At 34.1% G+C, this 14,973-nt stretch overlaps 3 protein-coding genes across 5 annotated transcripts; 2 read left to right on the forward strand and 1 right to left on the reverse strand.

Annotated features, from left to right (window-relative positions):
- The first annotated feature begins 767 nt into the window (after positions 1 to 767).
- Positions 768 to 2,439, forward strand: LOC17882021 (uncharacterized protein At5g39865). Of its 3 annotated transcripts, none has more exons than XM_023781371.1 (2): positions 768 to 1,060; positions 1,159 to 2,439. In XM_023781371.1, the coding sequence occupies exon 2, from the start codon at positions 1,230 to 1,232 to the stop codon at positions 2,052 to 2,054; it is 825 nt and encodes a 274-aa protein (XP_023637139.1). In that variant the 5' UTR covers positions 768 to 1,060; positions 1,159 to 1,229; the 3' UTR covers positions 2,055 to 2,439. The 3 variants fall into 3 exon arrangements, with proteins under 3 accessions (XP_023637139.1, XP_006288432.1, XP_023637140.1); XM_006288370.2 differs by having other exon boundaries at positions 1,172 to 2,439; XM_023781372.1 differs by having other exon boundaries at positions 1,179 to 2,439.
- Positions 2,440 to 7,286: 4,847 nt separating this feature from the next.
- On the forward strand, positions 7,287 to 11,180 carry LOC17882693 (telomere repeat-binding protein 4). The gene is made up of 10 exons (XM_006287176.2): positions 7,287 to 7,645; positions 8,115 to 8,221; positions 8,322 to 9,069; positions 9,161 to 9,334; positions 9,424 to 9,474; positions 9,552 to 9,631; positions 9,747 to 9,988; positions 10,100 to 10,420; positions 10,514 to 10,577; positions 10,689 to 11,180. Exons 2-10 carry the CDS (start codon positions 8,141 to 8,143, stop codon positions 10,875 to 10,877), a joined length of 1,950 nt encoding a protein of 649 aa, XP_006287238.1. The 5' UTR covers positions 7,287 to 7,645; positions 8,115 to 8,140; the 3' UTR covers positions 10,878 to 11,180.
- Positions 11,181 to 12,783: 1,603 nt separating this feature from the next.
- Positions 12,784 to 13,933, reverse strand: LOC17881265. The gene is made up of 2 exons (XM_006290062.2): positions 13,396 to 13,933; positions 12,784 to 13,099 (listed from the first exon to the last, which is right to left on the reverse strand). Exons 1-2 carry the CDS (start codon positions 13,879 to 13,881, stop codon positions 12,995 to 12,997), a joined length of 591 nt encoding a protein of 196 aa, XP_006290124.1. The 5' UTR covers positions 13,882 to 13,933; the 3' UTR covers positions 12,784 to 12,994.
- Between the last annotated feature and the right edge of the window lie 1,040 nt (positions 13,934 to 14,973).

Here is a 14,973-nt window from a genome sequence, read left to right on the forward strand (position 1 = left end):
GCGGTATGTATCACCTCAAACCCTTTACTAACATATCATATCAATGCGTAAAAATATTAGAAACATATAGTAAAGCGTGAAGTGAACAAGTTTACGTATAGATGCATATATTGTAAACAAGTTTTTTTTTGGTTGAATACAAATTTTACATTCATTCAAAAAAAAAAAAAAAAAAAAAAAAAAAAAAAGCGTGAAGTGAACCATCAAGAGCATATATAGACAGGTACTGCATGCCTCAGTATTTCGAATGCTAAATGAATGAAAATGAAGAGTTTGGTTTTGTAACTGGAAGCCGTGCGTGCGGGGTTATTCCTTCTTCACTTAGGAATGTGAATATATAATAAGTATGCTTTATTTAGAAACTCTCTCCTCTAGTCGTCGTCATATAAAAATGCTCACTCCTCTTTATGTTTCTTATTATACGTCAGTTTAAACTTGAGGTATAGCTGAGGAAGGCAAAGAAGAAACAACCCTACAGTGGCTGTGGCTTCAGGTAATTTGTATGTAAACCGGGCGTGTAATCTGGTTTCTCTCAGACCGCTGTAACCATTTGAACAAACCTTTTTTTCTTCTTAATACGACAACCGCGTTTTACCAATAAAAACGACTTTTCCTCGCACTTTAAAAATTAAATCCACCTTTTTAATTATTTTCTTTTTTCCTCGAAGCAGCATCTGTATATCTTCAAAAACAAATTAAAAATAATCATAAAGAACCTTTAATAAGAGTAGACATAATAATTTTGAAAAAAAAAAAAAAAAAAAAAAAGTTGAAAAAGAAAGAAAAAAACAGAAAAATTCTTTGCTTTACAACAAAGGCTAATTCAGAGCTCTCCTCCACATCTTCTTCGTTCTTCTCCGCAACAAGAAACAACGAAAAAAAAACAAACGAAAATTCCCAGAAAAAAAAAATCAGATAATCTCAATTTCATCTTCATAGTTGCGAATTCCTCAGCTCTCAGCTCCGATCTTCTTACAACTCAGACTCACACAAGCTGATTCTTTCCCGATAAAGGATTATCTTTATTTCCCTCATTTCCTCCTTGGGAGCTGATCGATCGGTGAGCCGATTTCTCAATTGTTTTCAATTTCTCTTTTTTTTTATATTTTGATTCGCCAATTTGTTTGAATCTGAACATCAATCAATCAATCATCAAAGGGTTTTTGATTAGGTTTTAGGCAACAAATAAGCCGTCGAGCAAAAGGGTGTTTCTTTGATCTTTGGTTTCGATGGCGGGATTGGATAAAAACGCTGATTTCTCAGGGAAGACGAAATCGGCAACGACGTCGACGTTTTTCAACAGGTCTCTTACAATTCACGGGAGGACTGTGGCGGATTCCAACCCCAAATCCCACAATCTCAATCCTTCTCTGAACCGTACCACCTCCATTACCAAATTCTACACCCCCGTTGAATCAGTGGGAACTTCTATTAAAGGAAAAGTCAAGAACCTCTGTAGATTGTTTGAGAGTTCCAAACCCGCCAAACCAGCTCCAGCTGCTGAGATTCCTCTCAAGCAGAAATCTGGCAAATCTCTTCTACCTGAATCACGCATTTCCCCGTTTTCCACTTTAAACAACTCCGTTATCCGCCTTCCCGGGACAGAGGATAGGATTGTGGTGTATTTTACTAGCTTGAGAGGGATTAGGAGGACTTACGAGGATTGCTATGCTGTGAGGATGATATTTAGAGGGTTTCGTGTTTGGATTGATGAGCGTGATGTCTCCATGGATATAGCTTATAGGAAAGAGTTGCAGATTGCAATGGGAGAGAAGAGTGTGTCTTTGCCTCAAGTTTTCATCATGGGCAAGTATGTTGGTGGTGCTGATGTCATCAAGAGCTTGTTCGAGATTGGCGAGCTTGCCAAGATTCTTAAAGAGTTCCCCATGAGACAACCCGGCTTTGTTTGCCATTGTTGCGGGGACATTAGATTTGTTCCCTGTTCCAATTGTAGTGGGAGTAAGAAACTGTTTGATGAGGATGAAGATAGACTCAAGAGATGTCCCGACTGCAATGAGAATGGATTGATACGTTGTCCAGATTGTTCATCTTGAGAAGATATCACCAGCCTTAAAAAAAACCAAAAAAAGAAAGAAAGAAAGAGGTATTTATTTCTCTTTTGATATTTCCATTGTTGTGTAGAACAGTGAATGATGCTAGGAGTATCCGAAAATCTCTTTTGGATCAGCAGCATTTCACTTTGGGGTTTCAAGGTCTGCGATCAACGGTGATTGGGAATGCTGATGATCGCGGATTTTTTAGTTATGTATGTTTGCTACTACTAAGGACTAATGTAATTGTGTAGTCAAAATGTCGAAACTGGTAGTAAGCATTTTGACGTTCGTGTGTCAATGTTGTGAAAGACAACTTTGTTGGTATGCTATGTATTTGATTTGTAAATACTTAGTGTGTTTTATGGGTATTGTGTTGATTACGACAGTAACTGGGTTCGACTCACTTGATCGTCTTTTTATGACAAACTTGGTGAGAAGTATTCTACCAACATAACCTTCTCTCGATCGTCTCAACTCAAACCCAAATTATTGGTTGACACACTCTTTTTAGAAACTCGTTTCGAGAACATGCAATACTGACAATAATATTCAAAACTCGTTTATTTTTTAGAAAAATGGTACTGGACAATTCGATGCAAAATTTAAGTGAACTAACGTATAATCTCCATTGTCAGCTAAAGTTAAACCACACCCCTAAAAGAGAAACTAGTCAGACAAGTAAGAATCAATCCAAGAACTTTGCCCGAGAACTCTTTGAAAATGTCAGAGTATGTTTTCCTATTCGGTCCAACTGTCCATGGCTAAAATTTGAAATCTGCACACATTCCACTCTTGAAAAGCCCAAATGTATTATTGACGAGACCCATCTGAAAACTCAGCATATAAAAAAGCCCAAATTGTTAATCATCTCATCATCATCATCACCACGTCATTATGAATGTTTATGATTTGTGATGGTGATCATGATGATGAATTTGGTATCAAGATGGTCTAATGATGAGTTGATCATGTACACAACGATCAGAAAAATAATTTAAAAGAAAAAAGAAGTGATTGCGAGTGTGCAGTTTTGCACACAAAAAAAAAAACACTGTCAATCGATTAGTGCTTATATCATAGACAGTTCTCCAAATATATAATTATAATAGTTTCATTGAAATATACTATGAGCTGAAAAATTTATAATCATCAGTTTCTTTACCAACTTGTTTTTTATTTCATTGTGTTTCTCTTTCGGCACGAGATCGAGGAAGTCCTTTTTACGTTTGAATTTTGCAACTTTCCTTCTTTTAGTCACAGTTGACGGTTTATAAACCTACTAGAGAGATTGTTGTTCACGCAACGTTTTCACTTTTAATAAAAAAAAGAAGAGGTGGATGGTTTTGGGGTTACTTGAACAGTTGAACAACTAACTATACATACATATGGGTATCCTTCTTCACTCACGCATCCACCTCCCACCATTTAATAATAAACAACTAACTATACATACATATTGTCAAATTAATTAGGTTGGTTTAGTTGTTTTTTGAAGACAAGTGATCGACTAGCCTTATATATAACGTACCGTGTTTTGTGTTTTCTTTCGGTGGGCATATATATATTGTTTGATAGTTTTGGCACAAACCACATATAGCTTCTGCATAAGTGTTACTTTAATGATTATCGGGAGAAAGCATGTCAGGCATGATTGAACGTACAATGTGGATTTCTGTGCAAGTGAGCTTAATGCGTAGTCAAATTATTATGTATGCATGCTATTGAACGAGAACGATGGGAGAAAATTATGATGGATTTTTAAACAAGGAAATGCACATGTTTCATATATATACTTTCATGGAGGCGACTATGTACTAGTAGGCTAGTAGCACCATTTATATATGTCGGTTTGGTGTAAACAGCATGTACTAATTTGCACAAGGTACCTTTGATACAAATGGCAAACCTAATATTTATTTGCACAAAAAAATACCCTAATACGTACTAATTATTGTAAAAGATCTTATTTAAGAGATGATTTGCATAAAATCATAATTTAAAGAAGTATATATATATATATATTTCTTAATAATTCAGAAGTTTATAATATACCCTAATATTAATTGAACAAATTTCTTGTAATATCTTAACACCTAAAGTTACTCTAGCTAGATATCATATTTAATGAAAACAATGATACTATTTACGACTCCTTCTGTTCTATAGATGATTTTTTAGGTTTTTGTTTTTTTTCTAAAATATAATATTTTTTCGTAAATCTATGTAAAATTAAATACTGTTTTTTTTTTTTTTATCAATTTATCTTATGCGGATTGTTTTTTCATTGGTTTAAAATGTTTAAGTAAACATTAATTGATGATCTTTTTTAGAAATAAACAAAAATTAAATATTTTTAATCTATGTGTATTTGCTCAAAATATCATACTCCATCCGTTTTAGTTTAAGTGATGTTTTACCCAAAACATTTGTTTCATTTTAAGTGATGTTTTTAACTTTCTATGCAAAAATTAAATGTATTTAATACTTTTTGACCAATAATATTTTACATTTATTTTTTGATTGGTTGAATTTATTTTAATTATTTTTTTGGTATAAATAAAAGAAATTACATATATATTTTTTGAATATGTGTATAACAATTTTAACCATCACTTAAAATAAAATAGATAGAGTATATCCTAGAATAGAGTGAGTATATTTGTATATTATAGTGACTTGTCTTATAATAAGTGGGCACGAATTAAGACCAAGTTGACATGTCGATCGAGTAAGCTTTTATTACAACCACCGCAACGTATATATACGGCCTTCAAGCATACGCAACCGTCTCGGAAAGCCAGTTTTGCAAATATGGAAACGAAAACGTAGATGTTAGGGTATTGTGTAAGATACTGATGAGATTCTTGTGAGCTAATTTACGGAATATACTATTATATATAAAATTTCCGAAAATGTTGCCAGGATTTGAGAAGAGAGAAACCATGTGATGATGATGATGATGAAACTACGTGATTGCTTTTCTTCAACTTGGTTATGACAGAGAAAACACACAAAAAAAAAAAAAATAAAGAAGAAAAATAAAGCTGTACATCCAGACGAAATTACTCGCAAATGTGTAAAGAGACCAGATCTTAGATCATCAATAATGGTAGTCTTTTAGCGCTAAAATTTCCTTTAAAGAGTACCTTATATAATGTACTTTCTTAAGGAAATTTTAACCATAAGAAGCTACCATTGAGGATGCTCTTATATACTCGTGCCTACCTCTTCCGCTTGAGCATAAATACATGAAAAATGCTACAGTTTCACCGCTAATTCTTAATATTCTTACGCCATTTTTTTGTTTTCTCTTGGAAGTATATATGCACCATCTCCTACACAACCGTTGTCGATATACTAAAACATCGGGATCAAACAAACATCTCGTGTTTTGAATTGTTGTTTTTTTTCTTCCACCTCATGTTTTGAATACATATTAACATATATATAGTTGGATAGTGCTTAGTGCATATATATACACGAGTAGATTATAATATATTTTGACATACTATGTATCATAGATATGACATATTGACATATAAATATGTTATGGTCGTCACATCAACGAATAAATCAATTGTTCGTCAACAATGTATATAATACGCATAACATTATTAAACTTATAACTTGAAATTAAAGAACAAGTTGGTGTGTGTGTATATATATATATAGTATTATAGTGTATATATATATATATATATATAAATATGAGATCTGATCATCGACATTGAAACACAAACACATGGATCTCTTAATACAGAACGACATGGATATAAATCCAATATTATCGGTGTATTAAAAAAATAAGACGATGTATCTATTCTGAGTGTGACAATCAACCATGTGAAATCTTGTCTTACCTTTTTTTTTTGGTTTGTTATATATCTATTGATTTGTTATTTAAGTATTATATCTTGCGATAAGCTTATGCCAACTGACTTTCAAATTAAAATGGAATATTCTCCATTTGCTGTAGGTGGTTGGATCTCATTTCCATTAAAATAAAAATTAAATGCAACAAAAGCTTAGTTTATTTATACACTATTCTATATAATCCCTTTTACCCAGTGATTTAACATTTCTTACGACAAGGAATATGCTCTTTTCCGGCCAAACTAAGAATATGCTTAATGTTTATCAAAATAACAACTATGAAATATATGCATGGATGATTATCGTAAATGTATACCATACGACATTCAGTAGATTTATAGTATTCAATATCATTATCACGTCTATACATGTTAAAAGACGTGGAGATGTTTTAGCTTTTAAGATTCTCTATATTTTAGTGGTGCAATATATATAATTAATTTCTTCCTCGTATATATTTATATACATATATGATCATATACTGTAGTCTGTAGTAGTATGATAGTATCGTTTAAAGGAGAGGAAACTTGACTAAAAATGAACTGGGTGAATAATATTTGTCGTTATTGAACTTTTAAAAATAAATAAATTAGGTGTGTTTGTTTGGCTTTCTGGTCAATAATCAAAATATTGAATGAAATAATATCAAACTTGTATTTGATAGGGTTACCTATGAATAAACTTACCAACGTTGATGATATATGACCCCAAAAAAAAAAGTAAAGGAAAAAAAAAAAGTCATAAATATAGAGAGCTTTGAACAATCTTTATGTGGAAGAATTTAATAGTTTCGAAACATATAGTAACCTTAACTTAAATCATCTCTAACCTTAATTAAAGACTTGACTTAATAATAAAGGAGATCCCCACTCGGACAATATCCACGTCAGCAAGGGAAGTACACGTGGACCAATGATGTAAAAACGTGCAGGGAACAGTAATAAAAGGAAAGGATCCACGCGGTATCACAAATTCACAAATCACAATCACAGACTCAATAATAATTAATATTCCCCTCAAAAATGGAATAATAATTTAATTTATCCAAATCGCGAAATTAATAAAACTATCTCTCTCTCTCTCTGTCTTTTATTTTATTTTGTTTTTGTTTCTGACAATGACAAAGAAAAAAATAGGTTTCGTGTAGTGAGAGGATCCTCCACGTGTCGTGAGGAAAACAAAAAGTAAGTTAAAGTTAATAAGAAGAGTGACTGGGTAAAGCCGGTAAAACCAATATCCATGAACTGCCTCATCCGGTTGTGTGGTTACTTTTGGAAGTATATTTTAATTTTAATTTTTTTCTGGAAAAGGAATAAAAATGGGGTGGAGAGAGAGAGGAGGGGGGAGGGGGGTTTAAGCTTTTCTTTGTGAGGGTCAGTTGTGGTTTCTTTTCAAAGGGTTTTATGTCTTCTTCTTCTTCTTCTTCCTTATTTCTATTCCAGAAGAGAGAGAGATTTAAGAGAAAGTGAAGGACGATCGCCAAATCATCTCATTCTTAAACCTTTAGGATTTTTGTAAAATAAAAAAGAAAAAGAAGAAAAATTAATTCATTTTGTATAGAGCATTTACGCAAAATTGTCTTTAGTCAGATTCGATTAATTTTTTCTTTATTTTTACTGGGTAAAGTAGCGTAAATTTTTTTATCAGTTTGCGTGATCTATAATTAACTTCGGGTGCGCTAGATTGTGATCCAGACATCGTTCTTCTTGGGTGATTCGGTGAGTTTTTTTATTTTTTTGTCATCCACAATTCATGATCTCAATTTAATTCTGTTTTCGTCTTCTCGATCTGTATTTGGTGAGCAATTTATTGAACATGTTGTCGGATTTGGAATAAGCCGGGGTTGTCTGAATTTGGCTGTCGAGATCTGATCAATAAGGAAGATGGTGTTTATTGTTTATTCCTACGTAAATTGTTTAAACATTTTGAGTTTTGGCTACTCTCTCTCTCTTCTTCTTCTTCTTCTTCTTCTTATTCTGTTGTTGATACGTTGCTTCTTTCGTTTCATTTATTTTTTGCATGTTTTTTTTTTTTAATAAAAACAAAATATGATTAAGAGTTTGGTTTTTCATTGTTGATCTGTATATGTGTTAGTTTTATCTTGGGTCCTGTTTTTTTTTGTGTCTGACCTCGGATCTGTAGATCATCATAATTAATATGTTTTACTGAATCGTTTTTTTTTCTAAGGTTGTTTTGTTATGCATAATTGAGAGATGGTGGTCAAGAGGAAGTTAAGTGTTAGCTCTAATGTCTTTGATTTCTCAAGTATTCCCAAGGCTCCTCGTTCCAGCAGGGTAATCATTATTGTGCTTCATCTTTGGATTTATTTTTCTTCTCTGTGTTTTTTTTTTTCTCTCTAAATTCGTCTCTGATGAATTGTGTTTTCTGTTTTAGAGGAAGGTCACAAGTAAGTTAGCTGTTGATGATGATGGCAGTAAGATCTGTGCGATTGATTTGCTAGCTTCTCTTGCTGGCAAGTTGCTTGAAGAAAGCGAAAGTTCTTCAACGTCTACCTATGCATCTGAACGGGATAATCGTCATCATTTGGGTGGAGGGATTAAGCAGGAACTTGAACATGTCTATAATAAGCCTTGTAAATCTGAGTTCTCTGATCATGGAAACCCCGCCTCTAAGTCGAGTAGCGAAAATACCAGTGCAATGTGTTTGCAACTTTCTTCTTTGGAATATGATGGCATTTCGGAGCAAGCACCGGTTTCTGATTGTAAGAAGGCTTGTGGTTTGAAGTCCCTCGTAGGCTCTGAGGAGACGGGTGTTGTTAATGAGGATGCCGGGTTTCAACAAGGAGAGGCAACCGGTGGTTTCACTGCTGATGCTTTTAGCTTGAAGGATCCGAGTCATTTACATTCGCAGTCTCCAGAATCGGTCTTTCTGGATGGCGATGTCAAGTTGGCACCATGCACAGATCGTGTCCCTGATGATTCTTTTGAAGGATATGTGAATCACTCTAAGTTAGTTTGCAGAGATAATGACGAAAACTATTGTAAGTATTACAAATTTAGTGACAAATGTAAGTCATATAGGCCTCCCTCTCGGGTTGGAAATCGAAGAGTAAAGAAGTCGGTAATGACAAAATACGGGAGAGGACTCTCTAAGTTGAAGTGTTCTGAAGACACTAGAACAGGTGAGTATCATATTCTGCTGTGTTTTACTCTTTGGCGCATCCATTTTTTGTTGCTGCTCTGCCCTTACTCTGCTTGTGGATATCTGTCTAGATGGTCATTTGAAGGCTCTGTACCGCAAGAGAAAACCATCCTATGGTCACAACCCATGGAAGCGTGAGACTGTTCACAGGAAAAGAAGACTGTCTGACAAAGGTTTGGTCGTAAATTATGATGGAGGACTCAGCAGTGAAAGTGTTTCTAATTCACCTCAGAAGGGAGAATCAGGTACGTGTATCAGTCTATATTCAGATGCTTCCTTATCAGGCTGATATGATTTTTATTTCATGATATTTTGGCTTCTTTGTTAAATGCAGAAGATGGTGTTCTCTCTACCGAAATCGGTCTTCATTTAAAGGACTCCCCTGGTACTTGATCAATTAATAATTCATAGAACTTGACTGAGACTTGATATGTGGGTCTCATGTTATATCATTGTTCGCAGTGAAGTTCAGCATCAAGTCGCTTAGGATTCCAGAGCTTGTTATTGAAGTTCCAGAGACAGCGACTGTAGGCTTACTGAAGGTGCGTGATTAATTTGTCTTTTTCCTGTCGGTCTCAGTAGATGTTTTGGTTCTGGTGTGGACGATGATGAATGGTTATTTCATAACATCATGATACTTAACACTTTTGGTTGCAGAGGACGGTGAAGGAGGCTGTTACTGCTTTACTCGGTGGTGGAATACGTATTGGGGTGTTGGTCCAAGGGAAGAAGGTTAGAGATGACAACAACACTCTATCACAGACTGGTCTTTCGTGTAGAGAAAATCTAGGCAACCTTGGCTTCACCTTGGAGCCTGGTCCCGAAATACTGCCTGTACCTCTTTGCTCTGAAACCCCTGTTGTTTCTATGCCAACTGATTCTACCAATTTTTCAGAAAGGTACCAACAAACTTGTTCTTATATGTTTTTCTTTGCTGCAAATTTATGCTTTTGTGCATGGACAAATTTGGAGCTCTAGAGATCCTAATGAAAATCATTCGCTCTTGCCAGGCCCGCAGCTTCTCCCGTGTTGGATGCTATAATTCCTGTCCCTCTCCAAGATGCAGATCTCCTGATTAATTCGGGAAAAAGTATGGAGAATAACCTTGAAATAGTCCCATATCAGAGTGACATATCAGCTGATGAACAACGTTCACCAGATTCAAGAGCGTTGGTTCCAGTTTCAGCCTTGGAGTCGGGGGCTCTAGCAATTGTTCCAGTTAACGAGAAACCTAAGCGTACAGAGCTTTCACAGCGAAGAACCAGGAGACCATTCTCTGTTACAGAGGTAGAAGCTCTAGTAGAAGCAGTTGAAGAAGTTGGGACTGGAAGGTAAAAAAGACTGATTCGGTTGATGGATTGATGGTCAATATAAATAACTTGGTTGTTGGGGGTTCAAACTAATGATCAATAATTATCTTGCAGATGGCGTGATGTGAAAGTGCGTTCTTTCGAGGATGCAAGTTACCGAACCTACGTGGACTTGAAGGTAAGATACATAGCAGAAACTGGATAAACGCACGCACGCACGTCTGAATCTTATCCACTGAAAACTGAAAGCTAAATGGTTCCAATAACTGTGTGATGATATCTTTTGCAGGACAAATGGAAAACGTTGGTTCATACAGCAAGTATCTCACCACAGCAACGAAGAGGAGAACCAGTGCCTCAAGAACTGCTAGACAGAGTCTTAGCAGCACATAGGCATTGGTCACAGCACCAAATGAAACAGAACGGGAAACATCAGGTGGATACAACAATGGTGGTTCGATCAGGTTCCTCCATGTAAAGAAGGAGAAAGATAATGACAATAACTTTCACTTGACGACGAAGGAGCCAACGTGGGCAACTGTACAAAGGCAAGCAACAAAAGTACAGAAGAATGCTTATTAATTTCAGACAAGAAGACTATTATTTTTAGCTAAAACAAGACGTTCCTTAAGACTTTTGGTTACTTTTATGGTACATCTGTTCATTCCAAATTTCTAATTGATTTGATTTTGTAATATGGTGGTATTGGTTGGTGTCCATGGAAAAAAGGGGACATGTAATTTTAGACATTCTTTTAATTTTATTGGTTCATCATTCAATCTATGCCTGTGTAAACTTCGAGTACACTCGTTACAGAGTTGGATATAGATAGGTAGTAATGGTTTCAGACCATTTGAATAACTGTTTCTTTCTGTTATTTGCACGTCATAAAAGCGACTATATATATGTAGATCTTGGGTCCTTGACGTGACATTTTAGATAATAAATATATATCTATCTATCTATCTATACTTCTATATATGTAGCGGTCTTCTATGGCATATGTTGGAAGAAGGTTCATCAATCATCATGCAGGCTTTGTTTGTAGAGTCCATTGAATAAGAGTAATAGATAGCATTTAAAAAGTTTTTTTTTAATGTCAGTCAACTCATCACGTTTTATGTTTAACACTATCGAGGCGAGGGGTATATTCGTTGATGGATGGGATATATAAAAGCCAAGAAGCGATCGAGAAGGTCAAATTGTTCATCATGTATTTCCAAATTGACTAGATCAATGTTATCATCTTGAGCCTAGCTAATTAGCTCGAGTTGACCATGCCCTTCACATTCTCGCAGCCAATACATTTTGATTCTAAGTTTATATCGTGCATATAATCGAAATTCACATACAAACTCAGTCGTCTATCTCATGGCGAATCCAGAAACTATTTTGATTCGAGACACATGCACGATTCCTCCTACATTTTACGTATATCTTTATCATTAACATTAACCTTTTGACTATACATTTACGAATAGGTCATGCTTATTTTTCATTATTAAAATTGTTCTCTTTTTTATATAATCTTAAAATAAATATCTTATAGCAAAGCACACTACTGTTTTATATGGTGAGATTTACGTTTTCTCGTTATATCATTTTATTAATTGTTAGGTACTCTTGTTCATATAATTTTTAATGTCGAAAATTGAGTCAACCTTTTCTTTATTTACGTATATATTGAATTATTTTCTCGGTTTTATATATGTTTGCTTTTTTTAAGAAATCTTTTCAAGTATATATGTTCATAATTACCAAATTTAGCGAAAATTTATCATAAATTACTTTCGTCGATAGTTAAATTACATTTACACGCCGACAAAATTTACGAAAAACTGATGGTATATATCTTCGAGCCATGATTTTTATACAGTATAAGCTGTTTCATGAGTAAGATATATGTATTTTTTTTTGTCAACTACTGAAAATACTCTTATATATAAGAAAGAAAAATTCTCAAACTTGAACAAGATAATGTTGATAGTACTCATTCAAGCAACTTTCTTATCAAATTCCGTGTGGAACGAAAGTATGCAACAATCTCGTCGTCTCTACCAACACCACCATTAAAAGAGAGTATGCAACGTCGTCTCTCGTCTCCACCATATAAGTAACTAACACACAAAAGTTACAATTTTATTCCTCCCTAAGTAACCAAAGGTGTAAAAACTCTCTTGATCGAATGTAACTCGTTTCTCTCTGCTGGTTCAAACACTTTGGTTCCTCATCACACTCTCTAGGTGTAAAATTATTTCCTGTCTTTCTTTCTCCCCGCAACTATTTTGTCTTAGCCCATAAACCACAAATTTTAATTCTGAATACACAGTACAATATTTTTAACCAAATAAAACTCAACTTTTGCAAATTAACACCAACAGAAATGAAAAGGTTTGTCGATCAATCTTATATAATTAAGCTCATATTTTAGAAATAACAATTCAAGAAAGATAGTTCCATTGATAACAATAAAAATAAAAAGATAGCTAGATAGACTTATTCAAGGATAATTAATTAGGATGGTAATTGGCCATTTATATAGTATGACCATAAATATTCATCATTGCACACATCTCCATAGATCGACGAAGTAGATTACTTGTCGTAGATGACGAGTGCACGAGTCTTCTCAGTATCTGCGTACATTTGAGCCACTTCTCCCTTAGTGTTGTACATTTGCCCCAGTGGATCGTAAAAGTACTGCACATTGAAAATGTAAATATATGAAATATTAATTATGGGAAAAAAGACCAGAGTGAGCGGCGGGGGCATATTAATGAAAGAAAAAACCACTATTTGCATATACAATGCATCTGATCTTCTTTGACCCAACCAAGATTATCCTATATATATAATCATTCGATACACTCTTTGCAAAAACCCAATACTTTTACAGTGACAAATAGAAAGCCTAAAATCTACATGACGGGCGACAACAATTGATGAATATATAGGATGATATATGAAGAAAAGAAGAATCAAGAGCAATGACGTACCCGGTAGAGTCGATGGCTAGGCTTGACTCGCTCCTCACAAATCCAACCAGGGTGAAGCCACTTGTATCGAGGACAGGTATGATCAAAGACGGAACAGGTATTACCTGGGATCGTGTTCAATCGTTTCTTACGATTGACAACCATTAAAGTCTCTCTGCCCTCTCTCGACAAATTGGCTACGCTGCTCTCGAAATCGATCCCCTTGGGCGCTTTCCTCTGCCGTGGACGCTTCTCTCGTTTCCCAGACACCTGACTTGGTTCACCAGAAATAGCCTTACCTGGTCCACCATAAATAACCATACTTCGCTCACCAGAAACCTTACTTGGTTCACCAGAAATAGCCTTACCTGCAGGTTCACCATAAATAACCATACTTCGCTCACCAGAAACCTTACTTGGTTCACCAGAAATAGCCTTACCTGCAGGTTCACCATAAATAACCATACTTAGCTCACCAGAAACCTTACTTGGTTCACCGGCATCCATATCTTATCCTCTCTCTTGTTCTCTCTTTTTAATCTCGACTCTACGAAGAGGTTTCACGATTCTTTGTGTTTATAAAGGAAATTATACCACCCTAAAGGTATACATACATATATATATATTGTATATTGGTCAAAGTAATGTGTTGTCTCTATCTTTCGTCGTTTTGCACCCTTTATAGAAAGATATCTATTTGCCCTAAAGACATATAGAAACATATATTACAAAGATTCCACCGTGTCCACGTTACATTGGTACATATGTTTTTTTTTTCTTTTTCTTTTTCTTGTAACGTCTGTATTTTTATTAGATGACAGTTTGTACATGATTACAATTTATGAACATAACAATAAAAAATTAAAAAGCTTGACTGAAATCAAAATAAAATAATGTATTTGCTTTTCTTTTTTCCGATATTTTGCACTTTATTTGGAAAAATATCTTTGAGAAATTTATACAAGGTCTACAACACATTTAATGTATTTATTTCCAGAAAACAAACTTCTGTATTTTACTTTTAATACCAACTATACAATTAATTTCATCAATTTAAAACTTTTTATTAACTAATATTTTCTTCTTTTATATGATTTTCTTTTTGCTCTTGGGAAAAGTTTACCTTTTCTGATATTCCTAGTACAACTTTTTCAAATTGAGAAAAATGATTACATTGCTGTAAAAGTGTAAAACTATATTTAGTCAAAAGACAAACTTAACCAGCTATAAAGAATTTTTAAGTTCTAACGAATTTCACCTTAAAACATTTTAATTTACTATATAGGATTACATGAGTATCCACGTATGTTACTTGTTTCTTAATGTATGATCATTTTCATTTAAGAACTAAACTCTCTAAATTTAAATTATATTAGCTTATCTTAGCTAGTCTTGTATCATTGAATATCTCTTGACAATTGACATCGAGGTTCAATTGTCAGTGTCCAAAATTTATTTTTAAAATGATATATGTTTTGAACAAAAACAAAATACGACCAAAAAAATATATATATAGTGGTTTATTATTAAGATAAAATATTATTACGATGATTTACAAATATAAACATCATATGACTAATCACAATACAATTACAAAAT

This window comes from Capsella rubella, unplaced genomic scaffold (genome assembly GCF_000375325.1).
Source record: "Capsella rubella cultivar Monte Gargano unplaced genomic scaffold, Caprub1_0 scaffold_6, whole genome shotgun sequence".
Taxonomy (NCBI): domain Eukaryota; kingdom Viridiplantae; phylum Streptophyta; class Magnoliopsida; order Brassicales; family Brassicaceae; genus Capsella; species Capsella rubella.

Bases quoted from the DNA above. Each gene is read 5' to 3' on its own strand.
- LOC17882021 (XM_023781371.1), top strand. From the start codon at position 1,230: ATGGCGGGATTGGATAAAAACGCTGATTTCTCAGGGAAGACGAAATCG.
- LOC17882693 (XM_006287176.2), top strand. From the start codon at position 8,141: ATGGTGGTCAAGAGGAAGTTAAGTGTTAGCTCTAATGTCTTTGATTTC. The intron at 10,421-10,513 runs GTAAAAAAGACT...ATTATCTTGCAG, and splicing joins GAAGAAGTTGGGACTGGAAG to ATGGCGTGATGTGAAAGTGC. The intron at 10,578-10,688 runs GTAAGATACATA...TATCTTTTGCAG, and splicing joins GAACCTACGTGGACTTGAAG to GACAAATGGAAAACGTTGGT.
- LOC17881265 (XM_006290062.2), bottom strand. From the start codon at position 13,881: ATGGATGCCGGTGAACCAAGTAAGGTTTCTGGTGAGCTAAGTATGGTT. The intron at 13,100-13,395 runs GTACGTCATTGC...TTCAATGTGCAG, and splicing joins CTAGCCATCGACTCTACCGG to TACTTTTACGATCCACTGGG.